The sequence below is a fragment of the Podarcis erhardii genome (genome assembly GCF_964252035.2).
Source record: "Podarcis erhardii genome assembly, chromosome: 13".
Classification (NCBI taxonomy): Eukaryota; Metazoa; Chordata; class Lepidosauria; order Squamata; family Lacertidae; genus Podarcis; species Podarcis erhardii.
The window spans coordinates 29,364,877-29,392,866 of record NC_138502.1 but is presented as its reverse complement, the minus strand read 5'-3'; the positions used below and the strand labels follow the sequence as shown (position 1 = coordinate 29,392,866).

At 48.5% G+C, this 27,990-nt stretch overlaps 1 protein-coding gene across 1 annotated transcript; it reads right to left on the bottom strand.

Moving 5' to 3' along the window:
• Positions 1 to 771: 771 nt before the first annotated feature.
• On the bottom strand, positions 772 to 27,581 carry FTSJ3 (FtsJ RNA 2'-O-methyltransferase 3). Its single transcript, XM_081837754.1, has 21 exons — positions 27,415 to 27,581; positions 25,704 to 25,809; positions 23,620 to 23,666; positions 21,857 to 21,936; positions 21,133 to 21,232; positions 19,875 to 20,069; positions 19,223 to 19,338; positions 17,405 to 17,509; positions 16,367 to 16,467; positions 15,328 to 15,408; positions 15,053 to 15,214; positions 14,110 to 14,245; positions 12,937 to 13,142; positions 7,341 to 7,452; positions 6,869 to 6,962; positions 6,044 to 6,203; positions 4,109 to 4,197; positions 3,117 to 3,219; positions 2,356 to 2,539; positions 2,069 to 2,163; positions 772 to 1,302 (listed from the first exon to the last, which is right to left on the bottom strand). The coding sequence occupies exons 1-21, from the start codon at positions 27,479 to 27,481 to the stop codon at positions 1,104 to 1,106; spliced, it is 2,538 nt and encodes an 845-aa protein (XP_081693880.1). The 5' UTR covers positions 27,482 to 27,581; the 3' UTR covers positions 772 to 1,103.
• Positions 27,582 to 27,990: the final 409 nt, after the last annotated feature.

Here is a 27,990-nt window from a genome sequence, read left to right as displayed (position 1 = left end):
TGCATCTTTCTGGGCCCCCAAAAACAGGATGCTCCAATTTAATCAGTGGAGGAGTATGCATTTAAAGCAGAATGACGCTTTAAAGTTCATGACTTCCTCCAAAGAATTATGGGATCTGTAGTTTGTTAAGGTTGCTGAGAGTTGTTTGGAGGCCCCTGTTCCCTACAGAGTTGTTTGGAGGCCCCTGTTCCCTTCATAGAGCTACAGTGGTTTAGAAAATCAACTCTATTTTGCAGGGAACTCTGGGAGTGGAGAAGGCCCCAAATACCTGAAAGACAGCCTACAGATTGTCCTGAGTGTTAAGAGAGGCGTTTCCACCCCCCTCAGAATTGTGTTAATTCCCTCCCCAAAGAGGTGAATCTGGCTTCTTCATTATACAGTGCTGAAGACGCCTTTTTACCTTAGCTTTTGACACAGGAAACATTTGTTTTCCAGGCACGCCCTATTCCAAGGACAGTAATTGGTTTTTAATTGCCATAACCTGACCTGGCACCTGCTAGTAAAGGACATGTAAACAAAGATCTATGATAATAATGGGCCACAAGTTCCCCACGCCTGCTTTAAAGCCCTAAACAGCTCGATCCATTAAGGAACCTACTCCCAACATGCCTGGGATCTTGTGCCACATGTTTGTAATCAGCGGAGTGTCAATCAAAGCTATGAACAATGGGGAGAGGGATGTTTGTCTTTGATGCAATACAAGGAACACCCTACCACCCTAAAAGAGTGCCAGCACTACTGACAAGAAAAATAAAAGCAGCCAGAGAATAGTTCATGAGAAAACAATGTTTAATAACCAAGGGCAGACACCTTGAAGGGAGGTAACTCATGAAAAGGCCTCTCCACAGACACGCCTGGTGAGCTGCAAGTGGGCCAGGATAGCAAGAAAATGAGCCCAGGCAACGTTGTCCCAATGCACATACAGCTCACACCACCAGCCACCAAACCAAGCACCAGGAATTCTGAAATTCCATGTGGCATCTCAACAAGCCTGGTCAGCTGCTGCTTGGAGACTCCTGGGGCGCAGTTCGAGATGCTGACATGTTCAAGGGTGGCAAGAGGCATGCTCGCTTAGCAACCACAAAGAGGCAGGACAAAATGGTTCACTTCTTCCGCTGCCGGTGTTTTGGCTTCTGCTCCTTGCGTTTCTGGGCTCTCATGTCCTTCTTGAGTCGGCTGTCCACCACTTTGAAGTGGCCCTTGACTCCGGCAGGGCGCCGGACCTTCCGCCCAGCGCCCTTTTTGGCCACAAGGTAGGTCACCTGCCGTTTCTCCTTGCCTATCCCTGCCTTCTTGTAAATGCTGTTGTTGGAGAAGGGGGGAGGGACACAGGGAAAGTGGGGAGTTATGAGCGAAAGGCTTCTCTTCGAACCCTGTACAACTGCTCCAGAGTCTCTTGTGTTTATTTAGTTGCTCTTTTACTTATTCAATTCATATCCCGCCTTTCCTCTGAAACAGAAAGGTTGTTGCGCCTTCCTTTCTTCTCACAACAATTCTGTGAGGTTAATTTGGGCTGTGAGACAGTGAGTGTCCCAGGGTCACCCAGCAGGCTTCATGGCAGAGTAGAGATTTGAACCATGGTCTCCTGAGTCCCCGACTGCTAACATGGCACCATGCTAGCTCTCCAGTCTCTGTCTGGAAATCTGACCCTAGAAGCCTGGCCCCAAGAAAGATAACTATTTATCCGGTTCCAAGGGGACTGATTTAGCTATATCTGAAGCACAGCAGGCCTGGCTTTCCCCAGAGCCTGGGTGGTTCATTCATTTGGGAACGCTACGGAAGCTGTTCTGTGATTGGTTAGGAACGGTGGCTCTAGCGGCCCTGCTGTGGACTGCAACTCCCATCAGGCCCTGCCAGCATGGCCTGATGGGAGTTGTAACCTAGCAACATATAAAAATGCCTCAGGTTCCCCACCCCTCCCTGCAGTTGGAAGAATATTGCGATATCTACACACTGCAGACCTCAAGAGGAAACAGAATCTCCCTCTGTGAGCCCTGCGGGATTCATGTAGCAACCCTGCTGTTCTCCACAGGAAGCCCCCCCCCCCCCCGCAAAGCTGAAGACCTACCTGCGCAGCTGAGCAGCTTTCTCGCGCTCAGAGATGTCCACGGTGTTCACCACTGACTCTGCTTTCTTCTTCATCTGCTCCAGTTTCTTCAGCATCTGCAGAGAGGGACAGAGCAGTCAGGGCACTGAGGGAGAGGGCAGGCAAGCAGGGTTCCTGTGGGGTTTGGAATAAACCTGGAGAGCTGCTGCCAGTCAGAGAAGGCAATAAGGATGGACAGATCCTCTGATCTGGAAAAGGGCAGTTTCCCACTCTGTGTGTGTGTACGGGCAGCTTGCTCCCTTGCTTACCCGCCGCTTCTTGCGGGCCTTGGCCTCTGCCACTTTCTTGATGGGCCGGGCATTGATCTCGCGCCAGCGCTGGCGGTACTCCTCCACCGTCTGCCGATCCAGGGGCAGTGGTTTGCGCCGGTGCTGGTGCTCTTCCTGTACAAACCACTCAGGGAGCTCGTCTTCTTCCTCGTTGAAGGTGTATCTGGGGGCAGGAAGAGCAGTAAGCAGGCAGATCAAAACAAGCGCCTGCTTCCCTCCCCTCCCTAAAATTAAAACTGGAGGCACAGTTCACTCTTTAGGATGGGGAAACATTTCAAGCGTGCTTCTTAGCTCAAAGGAGGCAAGCTCTGAGAACAAGCACTCTTGCAGAGACTCTTCACAGCTTTACCTCATCGGGGATGACTGGAGGACCCAATTGCAGCAGGATTACCTGCTCACAGGTGAAAGTAGCCAAAATAATTCAAGACCAAATCAGCCGGCTCCAGTTAAAGCTGCAGTTGGAGCCCTCCTACCCCCACAAATATCAGGCTTTACTGTCCACCTTCTACTTGACATTTAGTACCACCTGCTTTTTCACTCCAGTTGGGGCTCTGATGTACTGGTGATCTCTCTTGGTAATTAAAGTGTAACAGAGCATCTGTGTGTCAGGCTGCAGCTCTAGGTGCAAGGTCCTGAAGTATCACACTTCTGCGGTGACACATGCTCACATGCAAATCTCTGTGTTAAAAGGTGATGAGGGACACGTAGAAGCTTGCCAACTCCTCCCTACACGCCATTACCTGTTGAAAGAGTCATCAATCAAATCCCTCTTGGCCTTTTTGGAGGCGGCAATGACGGAGCCCAGTGCCAGGCCCTCAGGGTCCAGAATCCGAGCTCGCTTCACTGCAGAGAGACAAAGGCTGCATTCAGACATGGGGAATATTGTGTTAGGTCTTCCCTGTGGCTTTGGGACTGATAAACCAGCCTGCAGCACTAGAATCAGAGAACTTTGGAGTTGGAAGGGCCCCCTGGTGCTCATCTAACCCGCACAAAACAAAAATCGCAACTAAAGAATGGTCACACAACTAACAGATGGTCACACAACCTCTGTTTAAAAACTTCCAGTGAAGGAAAGTTTATCACATTCTGAAACAGTCTGTTCTACTGTTGAATTACTGCCACAGAAGTTCTTCCTAATTCTTAACAGGAGTTTCCTTTCCTGCAATTTGAATCCACTGGTCTGGGTCCTACCCTCTGGAGCAGCAGAAAACAAGCAGGGTACATCTTCACATATTTGAAGATGGCTGTGATATCACCTTCTCAATCTTCCTTTTCTACAGGCTAAACATACCTAAATGTCATTCAGATCACTGGACACTGTCACTACGCACTTTCTGCATATGCAGGCTTCTGTTCCTCTATGATCCCCACATGAAAACAGCAGGAAACAACTGCTGTATACTGCTCTAAATCTCTTCATTTTATCTCCTGAATTTTTCTGGGTTAAGTGGGCTGAAAATGGATTAAAAATAAAAATCTGACAGCATAGAAATAGGTGCTAAACATGTGCCACAGTCCACTGTTTTTTTACAGAAGTTGTGTGAAAGCTCAAGTATACTGCAAAAATTAGCACTTGGGGAACTGTTGGGGAAAGAAAACGAACTGCCGGGTGAGTGCAGCTACAACAACAACATTTCAGACTGTCTTCCAGGCGACTTCTCCAGCTCCGAGGTTCAGAGAGGAAGCGGAAGCAACCAGGATACAAAAGCCCCCATTCTTGGCTCATCCTCACCTGGATCATCAATGGGGACCACCTCAATGCCTCTTGGCTCTTCCTCTGACCGGAGCCGTTTTGTTCCCTTGCGTGAGGCTGGCTGCTCCCTGAAACATGGAAAGAGTAGGTAGTTATGAGACGCCTTCGCTCCCACGTCCCATCCAAGTCTTCCAAAATAAACCTTAGAAATGTCACATTAGGCATACTGCTCACCAAAATCTAAACAACATGGACAGCTGAAAAGGAACTCCCAGGAACTCTGGGATTTACTTCTCTGGGTTCTCCACCAAGGCTCCTCCTCCTGAATCCAGCTCTGTTAGGTGGAGGCTAAAGTGTCCTTGGAGGCTAGGAGTGTTTTTAAATGACCTGTCACGGTTGCTGGATTGGGATCCTTTGAACATAGCTGCGAATGCATTGCTAATCTCAAGGCTGGATTACTACAATGAACTCTGTGTGGGGCTACCCTTGAGGTTGGTCCAGAAGCTGCAGGTAGTGAAGAATATGGTAGCTAGGTTGCTTCTGGGGTGTAGTGGTTAAGAGCGGTAGATTCGTAATCTGGGGAACCAGGTTCGCGTCTCCGCTCCTCCACATGCAGCTGCTGGGTGCCCTTGGGCCAGTCACACTTCTCTGGTGTCTCTCAGCCTCACTCACCTCACAGAGTGTTTGTTGTGGGGGAGGAAGGGAAAGGAGAATGTTAGCCGCTTTGAGACTCCTTCGGGTAGTGATAAAAGCAGGATATCAAATCCAAACTCCTTCTTCCTCCTCCTTCCAACACATAATACACCTTGCTTCTGCGATTTGCACTGGCTGCTGATCCTCCACTGGGTCAAGATGGTTTTGGTACTAACACGTAAAGCCCTGTACATCTTAGGACAAGGGACCTTGAGAGAATACTGCACCCCTTGTTTACCCAGTGGGCCACTGCGTTCTGCCGGAGAGCTTCTCCTTCCAGCTCCAAGGTTATCAGAAGCCTGCTCCACAGTAACTTTTGGTGCGGCTGTTCTGTGGAGCAGCATGGCTGCTGAGATATGACAGGTCCCCACGGTCGGCACTTTCCAGAAATAACTGAGGACAATTTTGTTCCAACTTGCTGTTCGGGCCGGAGGAGTAGGTTTCTGAAGTAGGTGTCCCCCTTTTTGTATTGTTTTAAAACTCATCTTCTGCTGTCTGTTGTGCTGTTTTGTAACTGATCTCATTACATGCTGCATATGATGATTGTCAAACCTGAGAGAACCAAATGTTTACCAGCTGTGCCATTGCACAATGTTTAATTCTCTTCAGAGGTAAGGCAGCCTTAAAAATGAAATAATGAAATAATGCATAGAGCAGTTAAGTCTCACTGACCAAATTAAGGAGATGTCTCTAAACAGACAGCACTCCCCTGCTATATTTTCAATTTAACTGAAAATATTTATACCTCACCTTTACTTGTAAAAACAAACAAACTCCAGAGGCAGCTCAAAACACAATACACAATAATACCAAAACCAAACATAACAATATAGCAGCAGATGAAGACAGTTGGGAACAGCAGCAACCCCACTGATCCTTGACCACAGCATGATTTAATAGCTGGATGCATTTCATGAGAACTAAAATCCTACTTTGACCTCAGCTGCAACATCATGGGAGGCGATGAAGGTGATCCTAAGAAGGATTTGTGTAAGTGAGGCAACAGGGATTAAGCAAGAGAGTGCAATGGAAAGAGAGAGCTTAAAAACAGTGATTTTTTAAAAGAGACCTAGAGCAGCAGCACAAGAGAAATAGAGGACGGTATGTGCAGTCCACCACAATCTTATGACAATATGCGGAAGGACCTTTTGGGCTAAAACATAGGAATGTGACTTCATCTTCTAGAGCAGTGCGGTTGGTATGTTGAAAGATGTTCATGTGGGATGTAAAATTTAAAAATTAATTAAAAAATATTATGCATTTATTTTAAAAGGACTTCACCTTTCGTCATCACTGTCGCTGCTGTCACTCTCCCCCGTGTCAGAACCCTTCCCCTCAGCTGCACCTGTAGGACCTTCAGGCTTTGGGCCTACCTCGAGTGTCGTCTCGAGCGCACCACCAGACCGGGGCTGCGTCTTTTTCCTCTTTGTATTTTTGGAGGCTGTGTAAGAGAAAACCACAGACAGGGTGAGAAAATCTCTCCCTCGCCTACCATCAGTCATCCTGAACTAACTGGCCTGGGGCAAACATGAGTGTGGGGGGGAGGGAACGAAGAAGGAGGCTCAGCCCCAGAGAGTCAAGATTCACATACATGGACGGTGACGGAGTTTCATGCTCCAGTACCGGGGGGGTGGGGGGTGGAGAGCAGGCGGGGGCAGGGCTGGCGTGCGTCGTGGGGGCGGGGTGTGCTGCCCACAGGGGCATGGCGCGCTGCCTGCGGGGGCGGGGCGTGCGGCTGCGATGGCACCCTGCCAGGATTGCACTGCCAGGGGCGGTGCGCTCCCCCCGCACTCCTCTTCCTCCACCAGTGTACATGGATGCCAAGCTTGGTATATGAAATCCCTTCATATATGGTGAGAGTGTGAAAAACCAACAGCTTATCGGCAGTCTATATTCACAGGCTTTTCTGCAATAGCAAATCAGTCTTCAATCCTGGATTCAATATTAGCTCTTCTGGTTACTGAAGGCAATGTAAATCCTACCACTGTTCAAGAAGTTGCTAGCTCTGCTGTCACCCCTGAAATCAGCAGACACTGGAAGTCTGCATTTAGTCGCTCAAGGAACGGATAGATTTTGTCATCCTTCAGGCTCAAATATGTGGCTTACCTGGGGGAGGTTCTGCCCGGTTCTGGGACAGAGCTTGCGCCTGCCCAATCTCTAGTGCCTCGTCAGCATCGTCGTCAATCCCAGCAAAAGCTTCCTGGACAGCAGAGAACAGAAACGTGAAGGGCACAGCTGGAAGCATCCCTTGCCCAAACCAGGTGCTGCTTCCTAGAATAGCTAGCTACCTACCTTAGCTGCAGGGCACCCATCTGGAAAGCTGAGCCAATCTAACATGACACTCCAACAATGATGCTCTTAGCGTTCCCACTAGACCAAGGGGTGGGGAAGCTGCCACCCTCCGGATGTTGTTGTTGAACTCCCAACTCCCATCAGCCCCAGCAAACCCAGCTAGTTGTCAGGGATCTATGGGAGCTGCAGTTCAGCAACACTGAGCGGGGCCACAGGTCACCCAGTCCTGAGCTATGCTGTCATTGGTCATGGAGGAGGCCAAAGAACCTTATCAGGAGATGCTCACCTTGCCAAACCACAGACTCGCTTGATGTTCCTGCCGCTCCTCCTTGCTCTCTAGCGCCACCAAAAGTGGGTTCTCTGCCTCGGCGCTCTCCTCTTCCTCTTCCTTGGCAACCCTGTAAACACATTGGCCAGAACTCCAGCAGAGCTCGAAGCACTGGAAACACACAAGACCCACCTGTAGCCCACCGGAGATGGGTGGGAGGGAATTTGGTTGGACTCACAGGTGTATCCCTACTGCTATTGGAGGACTAGGAACTTCCACTTGGGAGGAATAATGAAATGCCACCTAAGAGGCATACTGAGGGTTAATGGGCGACTGAGTAATATCTGTCCACACCCTATTGCCTTGAGCATTTGGGGGGAAAGGGGTGTAGCTCGTTGACAAGAGCTTTTGATTTGTAGGTTCAGTCCCCAGTATTGGCAGGTGGGGATGGGATGTCCCCTACTTGAAATCCTACAGAGCTGCTGCCAGTCAGTGTAGACAATACTGAGCTAGATAGAGCAATGGTCTGACACTGTTTAAAGCTTATAAAACAAAAACAAAACCAAAACAATTCCTTTATCTCCAGGGATGGGAGCAGAATAAAGGCAAGCTGGGCTTTCTACATCAGTGTTTTTATGGTGTCTTCCCCCCCCCCCCCCGTTTCTAGCAATTGTTCTAGAAAGCAGACCCTCAAGGTAGTAACTTCACCTGACTGTCCAGCCCCCCAGCTCCTGTCCTGCTCCTCCCCCCTTTCTCTTTCTCCCTCTCCAGAGTTCAGATCCTTCTTTTCCACAGAAGGGGGATACATGATCTTCCAGTACATTGCATTCACATTCAATAAATGACGTTGCGGAAAGGAAGTGGCAGTTGGGAGTTGACAGTTACTTGGTTATTTCAAATAGTTCTATCTTGACTGAGAAGATGAGGGGACTTCATGCAGATGCTGCTTGGAGGAGCATCTGCTCCTCCATTTGAACAACACTTATAATAATAATAATAATAATAATAATAATTTATTATTTGTACCCCGCCCATCTGGCTGGGTTTCCCCAGCCACTCTGGGCGGCTTCCAACAGAGATGAAAAATACATTAAAATGTCACATATTAAAAACTTCCCTGAACAGGGCTGCCTTCAGATGTCTTCTGAATGTCAGGTAGTTGTTTATCGCTTTGACATCTGATGGGAGGGCATTCCACAGGGCGGGCGCCACTACCGAGAAGGCCCTCTGCCTGGTTCCCTGTAACTTGGCCTCTCGCAGTGAGGGAACCGCCAGAAGGCCCTCGGAGCTGGACCTCAGCGTCTGGGCAGAACGATGGGGGAGGAGACGCTCCTTCAGATATACTGGACCGAGGCCATTTAGGGCTTTAAAGGTCAGCACCAACACTTTGAATTGTGCTCGGAAACGTACTGGGAGCCAATGTAGGTCTTTCAAGACCGGTGTTATATGGTCTCGGCGGCCGCTCCCAGTCACCAGTCTAGCTGCCGCATTCTGGATTAGTTGTAGTTTCCGGGTCACCTTCAAAGGTAGCCCCACGTAAAGCGCATTGCAGTAGTCCAAGCGGGAGATAACCAGAGCATGTACCACTCTGGCGAGACAGTCTGCTGGCAGATAGGGTCTCAGCCTATGTACCAGATGGAGCTGGTAAACAGCTGCCCTGGATACAGATTTGACCTGTGCCTCCATGGACAGCTGTGAGTCCAAAATGACTCCCAGGCTGCGCACCTGATCCTTCAGGGGCACAGTTATCCCATTCAGGACCAGGGAATCCTTCACACCTGCCCGCCTCCTGTCCCCCCAAAACAGTACTTCTGTCTTGTCAGGATTCAACCTCAATCTGTTAGCCGCCATCCATCCTCCAAACGCTTCCAGGCACTCACACAGGACCTTCACCGCCTTCACTGGTTCTGATTTAAAAGAGAGGTAGAGCTGGGTATCATCTGCATACTGATGAACACCCAGCCCAAACCTCCTGATGATCCCTCCCAGTGGCTGCATGTAGATGTTGAAAAGCATGGGGGAGAGGACAGAACACTGAGGCACCCCACAAGTGAGAGCCCAGGGATCTGAACACTCATCCCCCACCACCACTTTCTGAACACGGCCCAGGAGGAAGGAGCGGAACCACTGTATGACAGTGCCCCCAGCTCCCAGCCCCTCAAGACGGTCCAGAAGGATGTCATGGTCGATGGTATCAAACGCCGCTGAGAGATCCAGCAGAACTAGGAAACAGCTCTCACCTTTGTCCCTAGCCCGCCGGAGATCATCAACCAGTGTGACCAAGGCAGTTTCAGTCCCATGATGAGGCCTGAATCCCGACTGGAAGGGATCCAAATGGTCCGCTTCTTCCAGGCGTGCCTGGAGTTGTTCAGCAACCACTCGCTCAATCACCTTGCCCAAGAATGGAAGGTTTGAGACTGGGCGATAATTGGCCATTGTGGCCGCATCTAAAGATGGTTTTTTAAGAAGCGGTTTAATAACCGCCTCTTTCAGCGGGTCTGGGAAGGCTCCCTCACGGAGGGAAGCATTCACCACCCCACGAAGCCCATCGCCCAGTCCTTCCCGGCTAGCTTTTATAAGCCAGGATGGGCAAGGATCCAGGAGACAGGTGGTTGGCTTCACTCGTCCAAGCAGCCTGTCCACATCCTCGGAGGTAACAGATTGGAATTGATCCCACACAACTTGACCAGACAGGACTCTAGCACTCTCCCGCCCCGGCCCTGCTCCCACTTTGGAGTCTACTTCTTCCCGAATCTGAGCGATTTTATCTGCAAAAAAGTTTGCAAAATCATTGCAGGAGAACATGTGGCCCGTACTGGGCCCCGATGTTACAGGTGGTTCCGCTAAATTGTGAACCACCTGAAAGAGTCTCCTGCTGCTGTTTTCTGCAGATGCAATAGAGGCGGTGAAGAAAGTCTTCTTCGCCGTCGCTATCGCCACTTGGTAGGCTCGACGTTGAGCTCTAACCTGTGTCCGGTCAGATTCAGAATGAGTTATCCGCCACTGGCGCTCTAGCCGTCTCAACGATTGTTTCATTGCCCTCAGATCCGTGGAAAACCACGGGGCTCTCCGGGCTCCATGCAATCGGAGAGGGCGCTTCGGAGCCAAACAGTCAATAGCCCTGGTTAACTCCGCATTCCAGCGGGCCACCAGGGAATCGGCTGAAAGGCCATCAACATGGGATAAAGCATCCCCTACCACTCTCTGGAAACCATTTGGATCCATTAAGTGGCGGGGGCGGACCATCCGAATCGGTCCCACCTCCCTGCAGAGGGGAAGGGTCGCAGAGAAGTCCAGTTGCACCAGGAAGTGGTCTGACCATGGCACTTCTTTCGTTTCACTTTTACTTAGTGTCAGATCACCAACATCCGTAGAGGTAAACACCAGGTCCAAGGCATGTCTGCGGCTATGGGTTGGGCCAGACTTATTCAGGGACAGCCCCATGGAGGCCATGCTTTCCACGAAGTCCTGAGCGGCCCCTTGTAAGGTCGTGTCGGCATGGATGTTAAAATCCCCTAGGACAACCAAGCTAGGTGTCTCCAGGAGAACATCCACCACGACCTGAAGCAGCTCGGGCAGGGAATCCTTGGTGCAGCGGGGAGGTCGGTACACCAAAAGGAATCCTGTACTGCCCCTATTGCCCAACTTCCAGAACATGCACTCAGAAAACTGGGTCTTCCCAATAGGACGCCTGGTACAAACTAATGACTTCCTAAAAATCACTGCAACCCCCCCTCCCCGCCCACATGACCTGGGTTGCTGTGCATAAGAGAAACCTGGTGGACAAGCAGCGGCAAGGACAGGCCCATCTGCTTCATCCAACCAAGTCTCTGTTACACATGCCAGGTCAAGTCCTCCATCCATGATCAAGTCATGGATGGCAGTGGTCTTATGAATCATTGACCTGGCATTGCAGAGCAACACTTTCAGGTCATGTGGGTATCCCTTGCTGATTCTAGTATTCATCCGGTCGGGACCAGACCCGGAGGCAGGGATAGTCCTCAGACAATGACTAAACCTGCCTCCTCTGTAATGACATGGTCTGGTCTTAGCGTAACTCCTCCTCCTACCCGTGATCACTGAGATCGGTTGTCCCAGTGCATTTCCCCCCTGTGAAACATATCCCAGCCATTTTGTGGGCTGGGGCCCATTCCCCAGCAGCCCTGACCCCTCCCCTTAAGAACAAAATAACCCCTTTTAAAAAAAACAAAAAAAAAAACAACACAAATAAAACAGTACAAACAAAAAACAATAAAAATTACAAAAGTTACAAAAACATAAAATCAAATAAATTCCCAGTCCCAATAAACATCCACCCCACCCCACCCCACCCCACCCCACATACAAAAAAATCAAAATAAAAAATTTAAAACATTTTAAAAGCACTCTGCACCCCTCCAGCAGTAACAGCAACTGTCCTAGTGAGGCCCGTCAGGCCCTGCCCCGGGCCAGGTGGTAAGTGGCAGGAAGGAGCAGGGCCCTCAGACACTCACATACAGGAGAGTCCTCCTGGGCAGCAGAGTCCAGCAGTCCTTATGAGGCTTCAGGCCCCGCCCCAGGCCAGATGGTGAGTGGCAGGAAGGAGCAGGGCCCTCAGACACTCACATACAGGAGAGTCCTCCTGGGCAGCAGAGTCCAGCAGTCCTTATGAGGCTTCAGGCCCCGCCCCAGGCCAGATGGTGAGTGGCAGGAAGGAGCAGGGCCCTCAGACACTCACATACAGGAGAGTCCTCCTGGGCAGCAGAGTCCAGCAGTCCTTATGAGGCTTCAGGCCCCGCCCCAGGCCAGATGGTGAGTGGCAGGAAGGAGCAGGGCCCTCAGACACTCACATACAGGAGAGTCCTCCTGGGCAGCAGAGTCCAGCAGTCCTTCACGTTTCTGTTCTCTGCTGTCCAGGAAGCTTTTGCTGGGATTGACGACGATGCTGACGAGGCACTAGAGATTGGGCAGGCGCACTTACTGTTCAAATGGTGGTGGCGCCCGCCCTGTGGAATGCCCTCCCATCGGATGTCAAGGCGATGGACAACTACCTAACATTCAGAAGACATCTGAAGGCAGCCCTGTTCAGGGAAGTTTTTAATATGTGACATTTTAGTGTATTTTTTATCTCTGTTGGAAGCCGCCCAGAGTGGCTGGGGAAACCCAGCCAGATGGGCGGGGTACAAATAATAAATTATTATTATTATTATTATTATTATTATTATTATTATTATTATTATTATTATTAATGTTGCCTGACAAGTACAGTTTTATCTTTAACTATTTGTGTGAGGCATTTTTTAAAAAAATCACAAATAGATAAGTTTGGCTTTCGAGGTCAGCAATTTTGTGGTGTCTTTCCCCCCTGCTTCTAGCAATCGTTCTAGAAAGCAGATCCTCAAGGTAATAATTCCACCTGATTTTCCAGCCCCCCAGGCTTCTGCACTCTCTCTCTCTCTCCATTCTTTTCCACAGAAGGGGGAGCCATGATCTTGCAGTAATTTTCATTCCCAGGTTTAGTGCTGCTCAGGTGAGGAGACCACCTGTGGTGTCTCTCTCCGCCTCCCTCCAGAACGTCAAGCCAACCTCATTACTGCAGCCAACCTGCCTTGCATCTTCCCACCCCTTTGGGTACCTCAGCTGTGGGGCCTGGGCCCGCTTCATCTGCCTTGACCGCTCCTCAACCTCCGCCATCTCCTCCTCGTCCAGCTCGCTGGCCAGAGACATGTCGTCGTCGGAGTCTCCCCCTTCCGAAAGCGAGAGGTCGTCGTCTGCACCTGCTGCTGTCGCCACGAAGGTATCTGCTGCCGCCATGTCTCCCTTGAAAACCTCATTCAGCAACTAGAAGTGGAAGAGGCACAGGTGTGTGCATGGGATGTGTCAAAGAAAGGCGGGACCATCTTAGAGGGCAGCTCTTCTTACCGCTGGGAGCTGCCGCCACTCTTCCAGTGTAGTGCAATGGTTAGAGTGTCAGACTAAGACAAGGGATATGAGGCTTCGAAACCCCACTCAGGTGACCTTGGGCGCCAGGGCTGTTGAGACAGTATATATATTTTTTGGGTAGGGTGAGAAAGAACCATGCGTACAACTTGGAGCTCCTTGGTAGCATATAAATGTACTAAATATACAAATATGAACGATAGAAGTTCTCCTTGTTTATTAAGGCGTTTTTATAATGCCCTTCATTGCAACAGGCACAGGGCAAGATGCTACAAAACAGAATCATTAGCATAGCAAAATTATTAAAACATAGCAAAATTATTAAAACTTAAGACCCAAATATCTGAAGGATCCATCCTTACAGACCCTTTTGGGTGTTATAAATGTGGGTGAGGGACCCTTGGTGGGTAGTCCCACTGCCCTCAGAAGTGGGCATTCTCCATGGCAGCTCCTAAATTATGGACTTCCCTCCAAGCACATGGGTGGGTCAAGCATCATATGAGTTCAATAGGATATGTGAATTAGGAGGAACTTGTATCATACTTAGAACTGGCTTTACTCATCACACCTCTAGAAGCTTGATGAAAGAGGTGTGTCTCCACCCGCTGCCAAAACAAAGACACTGTAAAGGCACATGACAGCTGTGGAGCCACCACCAAAAAGGCTCTTCCACAGGCCCCCGCGCTGCCCACCTTCAGAGCAGGAGCCACCGAGTGGGCCTCACCTACCAGTAACAATGAACAGGCAATCACTCATTCTGGCTGGGGGGCAATGGCAGGCAAACAATATCTGGAGGGCATCAGATGGACTAAGACGAATCCTCCAGGGCCCGCACTTTGAATGCATGTTTGCAATGCTTCCTGCTTACCTGACTTTTGCTGATGGCCCGGAGGGAGAACATGCCGGTGTCACCGTCATCGGCGACAGAAACGCCGGGAAGATCCATCTTGAGCTCAACGCGCTCTCGCTGCCGCCGTCGCTCACGCAGGATCTTGCGTTTCTTCCTGATGTTGGCAAAGAAAAAGATGGTGACATGGTGGATGGAGAACGTTGGAATGGCTGGGACGGAAGGCAGAGGGCCCAAGTAATAGTTGGAGCAGGAGCGAATGGCAGGCAGAGCCAACTAACCCTACTTTCCTCCCCTGATGAGTTCATTGGGACTTCCAAGACTTCCAAGATCATCTAGTCCCACCCCCCTGCAATGCAGGAATTTGCAGCTGTCCCCTACGGGGATCAAACCTGTAACCTTGGTGTTATCAGCACCACGCTCTAACCAAGTGAGCTATCTAGGCTGACAAGGAGTTCTACAAGGGCAACAGTGAGAAAGAGGAAGATGGCCCAGGCGCACTTGGCAATCGGTCACTTGTGAACAAGTGAAGATGCCTGGGCGCCATGATGCCGCCTGATGTCTCCACCATTTGGAGGTGTATGCCTGGGGACCCTTGGATCTTGACTGTTTTCACACATCCTGTGATATTTTATCTGCACAACCAGAAGGAATTTCAGGCTCCAAAAAGTCATATTGAAAAATAGAACTTTCGAACTGTCAACTAGGCATTCTGTTTTGGCGACCGTAACCCTGGTTTAAGAAGCCATAAGGGTGCCCAGCTTATATATCCGAGTTTCTAACACTGCTCTCCGGTGGCCTGTGCATGAGTGGCATCTCTTCCGTTCCAGGCTTCCAAAAGCCCCCGCCCACCTGTCAACCAGCTTTCCCTAGAAGTTCCAGAACGCCACGCGGTCCCTCCTTGCAGCCCTTTGTCATCAGGCACAAACGGAGCTGGCAATTTGGGGCTGCAAAAACCACCCACCTCTTCAGTTCGGCCATCTCTTGGGCCTTGAGTTCAGCCAGTTTGAGCTCCAGCTCCTCCTCCTCTTCTTTCTCGTCTGGCTCCTCTCTGCTCGGGGTCTCCGGACTTGTCCGCTCAGGCTGTGGTTCGTCCTCCCCTTCGCCCTCCTCGCCAGAGCTCAAGCTGAAAACAGGGAAAAGAGGCTTTGCAAATCCAGCCCGCTTTCCTCCCCCAGGTATATAGAGCTGGCTGCCCCATAAGCAGAACATCGCCAGGCCCCTCCCCGCCCCTCTTACTTGATATCTATTTCCTTGGCTTGCTCTTTCAACTTCTTGACAAGGAAGCGCCTCAGCCTTGTCCTCCAGTTCAGCAGGCCCCTGAGCAACACAAAGAAGATGACAGTCAGACTCTATGCCTGCCCACCTATTTTCTGGTACAGTCGATGGTGATCGCAGGGCCTTGACCAGTAGCTACTATGGAGCTAGGACTTTCAGTGAGAGATTTAGAAAGTCCCCTCTGTTTACTTTTGTCCCAGTTTCCAGGGCTGGGTGTGTGTTTGTGCCACGATTCAGCTGGAGTACAGAAGCAGTTCATAATGGGAACTGGGTGCATCATTCAATTTAGATTTTTCAAAACAGTTTCTAGCCTTTATGAGTGTGAACTGGAAATATGTGGGCAATGCCTGGCAAACTAGATGGGTGGTGATCTAGCATAGCTGCTTGCATGCTCTTGCTGCCCATAGTTTTAGGGGGCCTGCGGCTGCTTTTGTGACTGGGACGTGAAAGATGCCATAATATACAGTTACTGACTCACACTTGCACGCCTGAAAGGGTGAACCTGCTCAGGTAGCAAGTGGGTGTGGCTTAGCAGGCTCTCAGCTGGTTCTGCGCCCCCCCTCCTCTCAGCTTACTGGAACAAGCAAGAAGCCCTGGCTCTCTGAAGGGAACTGAATCTCTCTAAAATGAGATTTTAAAGTCTGCATCTTTGCTAACTCAAAGATTGTTTAGAACCTTTTTTCATCTTCACTGCACTGCCAGTGAACAGAGACATGTAACACTGAGAAACTATTGTGAGTAAAGCACTCACTTATTTGCAAAGTCAAGTGTCTGTTATTTATTCTAGCCTAAGTTTTCTCATGGGGAACATTTGCTTAAAGGTGGATGAAGGCAGATGCAAATCTAACCGAGATTTAATGTGCTTTGGAGCAACTGCCATTGTGTTTAACTCCTCTGCTGGAGAGTAGGAATCTCTTCAAAACCTCTCTCTCCAACAAAAGGTGGGCTTTGTTCCTCCATTCCCTACACCCCAAGTCCTACCCTTAAAGGAGGAACATACCGGAGCTCCTTACGGCCCAGAACACGGATGTCCCGGCAACAGTGACGCACTTCCTCAGTGGTAGCGCTGTGGCGTTCCAGCTCTTCACTGTCGAAGACAATCTAGGAACGGCAAGGGGATGAGAGAGGCACCGATTGCTTTATCCATCCAAAGGGCTTTACCCTATGTTAATGAGCCTCCTCAGTAGAACCTGCTTACCCTGCCCAGGAAGACCAAACTGAAGCCATACTAAGATATCATAAGCTAAAGGGAAGTTTTCCTTCTGCACATATGTTTTCCCTCTGCACATAACTGTTGCATTATAGGGAAGCATTGCATCTCTTTCTACACATAACTGTGGCTTTATGGGAAGTCTTGCTATGGGAAGCATTGCTTCTTTTCTCTTGCATTCTGGGAAGTCTCGCTTATAATCTTTTCTCTGTTTCTGCACACACTGTACGAACCTGTTCCAAACATCAAGACATTCTCTCATCGCTCAGTTCACCTTAAGTTCATGGTGACTTGTACTCCATGCATAGCTGACCACATCTATAGCTATGTTAATCTTTAGTTATTATTAATTAGGAGGTTTCATGCCTGTCTAGTCCCAACCTCGTTTCCCAGCCTTTAATCTACCGGTGATTAATGTTCACATGTAATTCCCACCCCTCACATGTAATTCCCGCCTTGTATGTATGTTAACCAATCAGCATTAAGTTTCTTTGTGTTTGTATCAACCAATCAGCCACAAGCACACCTGTGGCAATGTTTGTAATATTCAATAAAAGAGAGTTCCCGGGACTTTCCCGGCAGACGCCTCTCGTGACACCCACTACTCGTCTGTCGTGATTTTCATTCCTACATCTGGTGACCCCGACGGCTGGATTGGAGCACTTTTCAGGTTCTGGCAGCTAATAACCCCTCCAACTCAAAACCTCCAGGTTTTCCGGTGTCTAATGCTGCTACCACCCTCCTGATGAACCAGCCGCTGCCGCCAACATTCAGCCCTCCCCACCCCACGCTATGCAACTCTCTGGTCACGGCCACCTGGGTGCTCACCTCACTGGCCTTTGCCAGGAAGTCCACAGGGTTGGGGGCCTTCAGGAAGTCCGTCAGTGTGCAGCGGTTATAAAGAATTGTGGTGCCATCTTCGTACCCCTCTGCCTAGTTGGAAGGAACAGCAAATAAAAATGAGGAGAAAACCCATCAGACTGTGGAGCAGAGACTTGGGCTAGTCGTGCACCTCCATGCCACTCACCTCAACCTCTTTTTTCTCTAGCCTTTCCTGGTGCCAAGGATTTTATTTAACTTTTATATATAATTTTTATTATATTTTGTTTTACAATTTAGAATACTCATTTAAACAAAAAATATCAATGACTTTCCTTCTTCTCTTTCCATGGTTCATTTTTCATATCAAAAAATGCCTGCGTATTTTACACAAACTAAACCATTCAGTATTCCATTATTACAGCCATCAAAACTTATTTACACTCTTGAATTTATCTTAATGCTGCCAACCTTTTCAAGTGTACACAATTTCCCCCCATATATTCAATAAACATTTCCCAATCTTCTCTAAATGTATGTTGTTCTTGTTTTTTTAAATTCTATATGTTAAGTCTGCAAGCTGAGCATATTCTGTCAACTTAAGTTGCAATTCTTCTTTGGTTGGGACCTCACTCGTTTTCTAATTTTGGGGCTAACAAAACATGGGCCACAGTAGTGGCATACATAAATAACCTTTTCTGACACCTGGGAATTTCCGTCTGAAATATCCCTAACAAAAAGGATTCTGGCTTTGTTTTTTTGGAAAAGTACTTTTAAGCATTTTTTTCAATTCATTATGGATCATTTCCCAATACTCTTTTACCCTTTAACAGGTCCACCACAGGTGCCAAGGATTTTAACAGAACCTTGCTGGATGAGGCCACTGACCCATCTAGTCCAGCAACCTGTTCTCAGCATCCAATTGTACGCCTGTGAGAAGCATACAATCGGGAACTGAGCACAACAGCTCCATCCCCTCCTACTGTTTCCAGAAAATGGAATTCAGAGGCATAACTGCCTCTTGACTTTAGCAGTAGAGCATAACCCTATATCCTCCATGATTTTGTCCAATCCTCTTTTAAACCCAGCCAAGCTGCTGGCCATCACTGCCTCTTGTGGGAGTTAAGTTCCATAGTTGAACTATGGAATTCTTTTGTTCCCACTGATGCCTCAAAGCCACAGGTTAGCACTGTGCCCAAGCAAAAGCGTGGAAATTTGAAGTCAGTATCCAAAGTAGAAATCTAAAGCAAGACGGACAGACTTCGTAAGCAATCCATGCTAGGGCTGGGTGATATATCATCCCAAACCAGTTTGAAGTCGATATTGTGATACTAGTTTTATAAATTTTGACCTAACAATATATATCAAATCACAATGTGTATATGCGTGCTGTGCTGTGCAAAAATCACAATGTGGGAAAAACCGTGAGGCTGGCCAATACTACTCTTGATTCCTGCGACCCCTGTTAACTGCTGGCCCCGTTCTCCCGTCTCCTGTGGGGGGCAGCGAATCACAAGAGCAGGCTCCAGCAAAATTCACCATGCAGGAAAAGCCGCGAAGCCAGCCAATGCCTCTGCATGGCTCCATGCTAATTTCAGACATTGCAATACATCAATATACTGTGATGCTGCAAACCAGATATTGCCCAGCCTTACTCCACTTCCTTTGCAGCTCCTTAAACTTTCAAGATCAGAGAAGAGCATTTCTGGAGCAAAATCAGAGAAGGCAAGGTGGTGGAGAAAGGTCCTTTGGAGGCAGTGTTTTGGCCAGTTAGCTATTTCAAAATGAAGATAAACTGATCTCCTTAAGGTTTGCTTGTCCACTAACCTTGGGCTTCTTCTGGGACACCAGCTCAGTGACGGATTTGGCCTGCACCTCCACTTCCTTGAAGGCGAACTTGGGGTCGAAGAACTTGTTGTCAATTTTATCTGGGGCCAAATAGCCTGGAGGGGGAAAGTGGTAGCAGAAGAGAAAATGAGTTTACAGTCGTACCTTGGTTGTCAAATGCCTTGGTACTCATCCATTTTAACTCCCAAATGCCGCAAACCCTGAAGTGAGTGTTCCAGTTTGTGAATGTTCTTTGGAAGCCAACATCCAACGCGGCTTCTGATTGGCTGCATGAGCTTCCTGCAGCCAATCGGAAGCTGCGCCTTGGTTTCCGAATGTTTTGGAGGTCGAACAGACTTCCGGAATGGATTGCGTTCGACTTCCTGAGTACCACTATATATTGATTTCTAGGTATTAGTATCTTTGTATTAACCTAACACGATTATATGCAACTGCGTATTTTTGCAGTATTTAAAAAGTTGCCTGTTGTCGCTTCGGTTTTCTGTATATACCGTATTAAGCAATATAGAAATGGAATGATCCATCAATCAATGCAGTTTACGAGGCTAAATCCATGATGCTACCAAGCCTCCCGCTGCTCATCTTGTTCTGTGTCCGCCTTGTGCCCACTTCCCCCTCTCTGTGGACTCACCCTGGCAGACCACAAAGATCTCGGCAGACTCATTACGCGAGGCCTGGGGCTTGGTGGCCTGGACCTTGCGGAACAGCTGCTGGAAGATCCACAGGAGGGGCTGGTAGTCCCGGGAACGGAAGACTTTGCTGATGAACCAGCCGCCCTTGGCCAAGAAGTCGCAGGCCAGCTTCAGCGCCGACAGCGTGAGGTTCGCTAAAGGGAGAGCAGAGGGGGAAAGGGAATGAGACGGTGCCAGGGAAATGGGAGGCAAGGGCTGCCGACTTGGCATTTAGCCGAATCCACCAGCACGTTTATGCACAAAAACACCCCCCCCCCCGCAATCATTAGCAACACATGGATAACAATACTTGTGTACCTTACAGGATTGATGTACAGATTGCAAGAGAAATTTATTTTAAGCACCCTTTGAAAGCGCCATGCGGGGGCTTAGCATTCAGCTGGCCAATAATAAATCTTTAAAAGCAGCCCCAAATATAATCATTATTAGCTTGCTTTCTAAACTTCATGCATTAAGAGTCTTGTACTCTACCGACTGAGCCACCCTTCATCCGACGACCACACGGCAGCACACAGCGGTGAATAAAGTCGTACATGGTCTCCAGTTTTCTACAGAGCCCCATAACCTCACTTCCAAATGACTGAATAGACAAATGCCCCTTTAGACGGCAGCCAAAAAAAGGACAGTGCTGACAGGGAGGGGGCAACCAGTGTAGCGGGGGGAGTTCCAAAACTGCAATAGTCTAACCTGGAAGCAGCCAGAGCATGGGTTTAAAACTACTGCAAGATTAAAAGGCCCATGCTCTGGCACACCCCTTATGCTCTGATGCAGGCCTCTCTTTCTCAATGGCCAAGATCAGGGGAAGGAAGGGCAGCACAAGAATGGGACTTTACGGTCCCATCTGAGGCTGAGCTCTCACTGGTGTCAAATGCAGGGACACAACTCCACCATGTATTATACGATTTAATGGCTACATGTGTATATCACTTTCTTTGCAGCAGATGGACGATGTGGCCAAGGGGGTTCTTGCAAAATTGACACTACATGCACGTTGGGACTTGCACAGCTGGTCCTGTGCGCACAAGAATCATTGCTGCTCCTGTACCCCACAGTGATTGACAGGCCGGACGCTCTATGCACGCAACTCTGGATATGCAGCTCAGCCACCCGCTTCTCCTTCAGGAGACACAGCCCACGTGCCGCCGGCGAGAAGACCGCCTGCTCCCTCCCAGCACCCCTGGAAGGAAAGCCCCACACCTTGGGAAAACGCATCATGTACCCAACTGGCTCCCATGTTGGGAGCCCCATCGTTCAGCACGACATCCACTTTCCACGTCTTCAGCTCCTTGCGTAGGGCCTGGGGGGGGGAGAGAAAGGGAGAGAGAGAAAGAGACTGAATTCGGGGCAATACCTAGCGGAGTATAACGCAAAGAAGTACGTGACAGAATTCACCAAGGACAAAACATCTCTGCCTCATTGCAGAGGGCAGGATGTCATTGGGAAAGGAAGGCTCCTAGCCACAGTTGCCAGGTGGGAAGAGGGCTATTGTACCCAGATCCTGTTTGCAGGGTTCCCATGAGCATCTGGTTGGCCACTGTGAGAACAGGATGCTGGACTAGATGGGCCGTGGGCCTGAAAAAGCCGGGCTTGTCTTCTACTATGTTCTTGGTGTACACGAGAGAGCAACAGAGGGTGAGGTAGAGAGAGAGCAGACAAGAACACAGAAGAGTTCTCAATCTGCTTTATTAACTTGGCATTTTGTTCTGGTGTTTTTAGACCTTGTTGCATTTTATGCTTTGATCTCCATTTTTAAATGCTACCTGCCCTGGGATTTATTCACTGAAAAACAAATGAGCATGAAATCCGGTATGTAAATTCTCCAAACAAACAGATGAGAGATGAGGATGGCAAAGGCAGGCGAGGCGGAAGACTAAAATTAGCTGCGCAGGGAATCAGGGCGCGGAAAAAGAGAGCAAGTTACCTGGCGACACTTCTCCGTGGTGATGTCTTCCTGCATGGTTACCACATTGGGAATGGGCTTTATGGGAACCAGGTCAACCCCTGAAATTAAAGACACAGGAGGAAGCAGGGAGGGAAATATGGGGGAAGAAGTTTCTTTAGGAAAAACACAGTGCCGGGAATCTCACTGCCCAACTTCTGCAGCATAGCCCGTTACAGGCAAAACTGCCTTATATACAGAGGATGTTAATCCGTCGCATTCAAAGAGTGTGCAATCTGTGTACACCCTAGCTGAGCTTTACACTGAGCTGCAACATTCAACTAGGACGGACTGAGCACATGGCAGCTGGGCTGTACAGATCAGTAAGTACATGTGTACATGTCTTCATGTGAAGATGCCTAAGTGGATAACAATCAGTGCCTCTAGATCAGTGTTTCCCAAACTTGGGTCTCCAGCTGCTTTCGGACTACAGTTCCCATCATCCCTGACCACTGGTCTTGCTAGCTAGGGATGATGGGAGTTGTAGTCCAAAAACAGCTGGAGACCCAAGTTTGAGAAACACTGCTCTAGGTAGACCCCCAGGAGAAGCCACGTTGCCCAATTCTGCTTCCACCCCATCCAGGGAAGCAGCAGCGGCACCTGTGTTGGGAGAGCTGCTCTGCCCTACCGCAGGGGCTGCTACTGCACCTAGCCCAGTGCTGCCCACTCTGGCTTGCAGCAGCTTCCCAAGCCCTACCGCAGGTGGTCTTTCCTTCTGCTAGAAATCCTTCTAAACAAATGGTCGACTTTGGGACCTGAGGCACGTACTCTCCCAATGTGCTTTGCTTTTACATGTGAAGCATCAGGAAACCCCTTTTACGATTTGTGGCAGCGATGAAGAAGCTGGTTCCCTCCAAGTCGTAGGAAGGCAACCACTCTCCTCGGCCCTGGCCACGCCAGCTGGGGGATGATGGGATCTGGAGTCCACCAAAGCCTGGCTCCCCAGCCCTGCTGTAGGGCAATTTGCTCAATGCATACCCAGCCCCCTCCCACTGCTTCCTTTGCCTGCTCAGGAGAGCTGGCATGACCTGGCAATTAAGAAACAAGGGCTCTGAACCAGGAAATGAACCTGCTTCAAATGCACTCTCTTCCATGGACAGAGAATCCTAGAACTGTAGAGTTGGGACCCCAAGAGTCATCCAGCCCAACCCCTGCAATGCAGGAATCTTAGTGGGGATCCTTTTAGGCAGGCCCCTTGCTCTCAGCCTCTCGTCAGGGATATTACTGACCTTACAGAGGATGTGCAAGAAGATAATGTATATGGGGAGTTCAAAATGCTCTTTACTATGCAAATGAAAAGCCACGATCCTTTTGTGTACATCAGCCCCACATCCTCCCTCCCTTGAGGGGTGGGGGACCTGTGGCACTCCAGGCTCTGCTGAACTACAACTCCCATCATCTCTGACCATTGGTCACGCTGGCTGGAGTTGTAGTCCATTAATTTCGAGTGAATCATGGGTTCCCTACCTTGGCTCTAGCCAGTGTGTCTCTGAACACCTAGGAGAGCAGCAGTGGCAGAGAGGCTGGATGGCCATCTGTCATGGATGCCTCAGCCGAGTTTCCTGCGTTGTAGGGGGTTGGACTAGATGACCCTCGGGGTCTCATCCAACTCTACAATTCTATGATTCATGTCCCTTCTTGTGAGCTCCCCAGATACATCTGGGTTGGGAAATGGGAAGCTAGGCTAAATTAGGGCTCTGCTCTAAGTATCTTCCCTCTCTTCTTCCCGCATCAAGGCTACTTACCAATTATAAGACTGGACACAGGCATAAACTTCGAAGCCACCTGCAACCTGTTGGAAGAACAGAATCAGGTCTACCTTTGAGCGAGTCAACAATGACACCCAAAGAGTGAGAACAAACCTGGTTCATTTGATAAAATCTGAGTTGCCTCCGCAACTCTAAATCTTTCCTGCTCTTACCCCAGCACCAAGACTTTCTGAATGTCATCTAGCATTATGTAATGATTAAAGATAGTGAGGTGTGATCCAGGAGGCTCTTAATTAAAATCAAATCTTATCTCAAATGAACGCCAGTTAGTGTTGCACAGTGGTTAAAGACAGGCTGTTCTGACCCAGGAGGCTCTCTGTCCAAATATTAAATTAATTATAATAAGACAAAGCACAATCTTCTGGATGCATGTGTGCATTTGTAACACAAAAATATTCTTTCCAGTCTGTTCTATTGGGCTGTTTCGAAGATTACTGACAATCTGTGCAAACAAAGGCCTACAAAACATGCTCTGCGAAGGCAGAGTCAGGGAATCTTCAGGACAGGGGTGGTCAACCTACAGGCCTGGACCTAACTTCAAAAGCCCTCCGCTCTTCCCAGAAACCTGAACTGACAGGTAGCAATCTATCCCTCCTTTTGCAGCATGCTGGGTGGGAAGAGAGGAGGTGTGGCAGAAAAGGAAATAAAAGAAGGGTAGCTTCAACCACTTTTGGCTCTGCCCCACTGCAGGCATGCAGCCCCTGACGAGAGCCTCAAGAGATTTAGTGCAGCAGGGAAGAGCTCTCGCCCTTCTCAGAACTGGAGAGCCGGGCAAGAGAGTCCCTTTTCCCGGGAACCCTTTATCTAGAGCACAACTTGAAATCAAGCAAACTGCTTGCCCCTTCCTCTGTACAATGGGCTGGACCAAAGCAAGCAAATGTTGGGCAGGCTACCGATGCAAGATATTTTGTGCCCTTAAGAAAAAAAGCAAATATTTGTCTTGGCTGAGACAGATGTTGTGCTTCACCTCAAATCCAAGGCACCCTTGCCTCATTTTCAAAAGCCTTTGGATAAGATCAGTTAACTGATCTTATAACTACTGCTTTTTTATTTTTACTGTTGCTACGATAATTGTTTTTGTTTCTGACATTTTTTATCTGTTTTATGGTTCTATTTAGTAGGCTATCTTGAAAATCTAGATTAATAAAATCGTGGTTTCAAAAAAAAAGCCTTCGGATGTCTTCCCTACTGATTATAATGGGTGTGTGTGTGGAGACCAAGAAATGCCTAGACCAGTTTTAGAAACTCAGGTATATAAGCTAATTGCCAAGTGCCACCTTAAACCTGGGTTATGGTCGCCACAACGGAATTTCATCAGGGTGAGTCCAGAGTTTAGGAAGTTATGACTAAAAGACTGCCATTCATCACATTGTTCTGTTTTGCTATTTATTGAATTTAACTGAATGTTTTATTGATGACTTCTCTATTTTTACTAATGTATGTCATTGCATTTTTTGTTTTAAACGTTGTACGTACATTTTTCTTTTTAAGATTATTTTACTGCATGTTCTGTAAACAGCTTAGGGGTTTTGCATATTAAGCAATATATAAATATTATTGCCTAGTGACCAAATACTTTTTCTCTTTAAAAATGTTTTCTGCTTCTGACGGTGTCCTTTCTCTGCCCCTCCCAAAAGCACAGCGATTCAAAGTAAAAAGTGGAGCCTTGGTGAAAGCATTTCTTGATTGGAAGCCAGTGTTGTTGCTCACAGAATGGACAGCTCAAGGGCAGCTGCAAACCTTACAAGTCCACTTGGGGTGGTTCTGAAGCCTCAGAGGCAGTCCGCTTCACCTTGACTTCCCCAAATATCTCCACAGTGGGGATCCTTTCATGGACAAGTCACAGGACCAAAGCAAATGAGTATCTTGAAATTTCAACATTATCACTGGCATATACTGAACATTTTTCACTGTTGTTTATTGGAAGATCTTCCCCAGCTATCAGAACCACACAGCCTCATATATGTGACCTGTACCAGCAACATGTCAGTAGCACAACTTCTCTAATCCTGAACAAAACATCCTCCACACACCCCCTGCCCTGCTTGCCAGTCACTCACCATCCTCCAGGAGCAGCGCACAGATCCAGCAGCGCCCGAGACTTTGGAAGGAACTGGAATTTGCGGTTCAACTGAATGAGCTTGAAAGATGAACGGGAACGGAATCCTGGAAAAGTGATGCATGAGCACCATGCCGTGCCCAGTTAGACCTCATTCATTCATTCATTCAATGCATTTATATCCCCCCCCCCTTTTTCTTGAGGTAGCGTACATGGTTCTTCCCCTCCCCAATTAATTCCCAGAACAACCATGTAAGGCGAAGTCCTATTCTTGAGCACTGTCTTATTTGGCCAAGATGAGGGTGGGCCACTAGGAAGTAGTATTTAATGGGCTATCCTGGAGATGCAAGGAGAATGGCTGCTCATTGTTCCAGGGGCTGATCAAGAACGATTTATCTATCTATCTCACTATCAATCCAATACACATACCCTATAGCGCAAGAGTGAAGTATGCCTCAAATTTTAGAATGTGGCCCAGATATCATTTAGCTAGCCCAACCTAGGTAACATAGGAAGCTGCTTTATACAGCCTGCACTGGCCTTCGCACATCATTAGCCCAACCTCAACCAGCTGGCTGGGACCTGCTGCTAGGTTGTAACTTTGCATGGAAAGCCTATGTTCTGCCACTGAATTATGGTCCTTCCCTTGAAGGACAACCTATATCTAAAGCAAGCCCAATGGATACTCACCCAAACCTTGAATCGTAAGAGCAGCATAGTGTAGTGGTTAAAGAGACTAAGCTATGAATCGGGAAGCCCCCAGTTCAAATCTTGCCTCTGTCATAAACTCATTAAGGTGGTCTTAGGTAAGCCACTTCCTCTTAGTCCCTTCCATTTACATTATGGGGAATAACACTTATTTAACTCACAGGACTGTTGTAAAGATGGTAACTAAAACACTTTGAACATCTGAAAGCACTTATCAAATGTCAACTGTTGCTGCTATTGTTGTTGTTAATAATAATATTTTGCCCCCTGCAAGAAGATTACACAACCCTCCATATGCAAGTTATACCTAAGCATTATTAAGTTCCTCTTAAGAGTCATGTATAGCAATGGTCTTCAACAGGTGGGTCAGAACCTGATCCGATGTGTGTTGCAACAGAAACACTGCCGCCTTGCTAATATAGGTAAAAGATTAAGAAATGGGTCCCCAAAGTGGAACCTGGGTTTGGAAAGGTTGACGATGCCCAATATAAACTTTAACCTAATTCTACATCCCACAAGTTTAAGTCTGTTACTGTTTACCCAATCCTCAGCAGAAACCTTACAGCTAGGTCTCCCCTGCCTCCTCAGGGAATCATAGAATTGCAGAGTTGGAAGGGACCAAGAGGGTCATCTAGTCCAACCCCCTGCAATGCGAGAATCTTTCACCTAACGTGGGGCTTGAACCCACGACCCTGAGATTTATTTATTATTATTATAAGTCTCATGTTCTATCGACTCGGCTATCCCGGAGTGGAACAGTTTCAACTTCAACCACGCCTCCGGGGCCCCCGTTAATCCACAAATCAATCCCAGCCCAAGACTTAAGCCATAGTAACTACCTCACAGGGCAAAGAGCGGGGAAAGAGTGTCTCTGAACCCACCCAGAGTGACTTTTCCTCTCTGTCGAGCAACTATCCCCACGTATCTGGGAATGAGGGCATTGGGGTCGTTTATTACTTAAGGGAATAAACAAATAAATCAGAACTCCACCCCGATTTTCTCACCAGTCTCCTTGGCCAAGTGATAGAACTTGTCCCTTCGGGTCTTCCCCACTTTGGGCTTCTTGCCCATCTTGGAATCAGCAGCTGGGGGTCCCTCCGGCGCAGAGAAGCAGCCACTACACGCACATGTGCTCGGAACTTGATCTGATCCTTCCTTTGGCCCGTAGCACTTCCTCTTCCGGTTTGTATCATTACGTTCGCCGGCATCATCACAGCCATCTTGAGTGTGGCAGAGTCCTCGCCCACCCCACCCCGCTCGCCCGCCAAATGCAAACGGACAGGAAGCTATGCAGAGATCACGTTTTACCTCCTAGGGGACCATAGGGAATCCGAAAGACAACTACTGTACGTCAAACTGTCATTCGATTTTCCCTTTTTTCCATCTAAGGCACTAAGGACCGTGCCAACATGGCAGCAAAAGTATGTCAAAAATGACTTAAGGCGGAAGGAGGTACGTACGCACGTGCAGCGCCTAAACGCCGCAAGAAAACTAAGAGATATGAATATAAGAAGTGTCAACAAACGTCGCTTCCGGTTCTCGATCGCAAATTCGTAGTACTCATCATATGGAAGGGGGGG

What these genes read in the sequence shown, in the direction of transcription:
- FTSJ3 (XM_081837754.1), bottom strand. Translation starts at nt 27,481, where the DNA reads ATGGGCAAGAAGCCCAAAGTGGGGAAGACCCGAAGGGACAAGTTCTAT. An exon ending in TGTCCCAGAAGAAGCCCAAG is followed by an intron (nt 17,510 to 19,222) that starts GTTAGTGGACAA and finishes CCTTCCAACTAG; the next exon opens with GCAGAGGGGTACGAAGATGG. An exon ending in CGAGTCTGTGGTTTGGCAAG is followed by an intron (nt 6,963 to 7,340) that starts GTGAGCATCTCC and finishes TCTGCTGTCCAG; the next exon opens with GAAGCTTTTGCTGGGATTGA.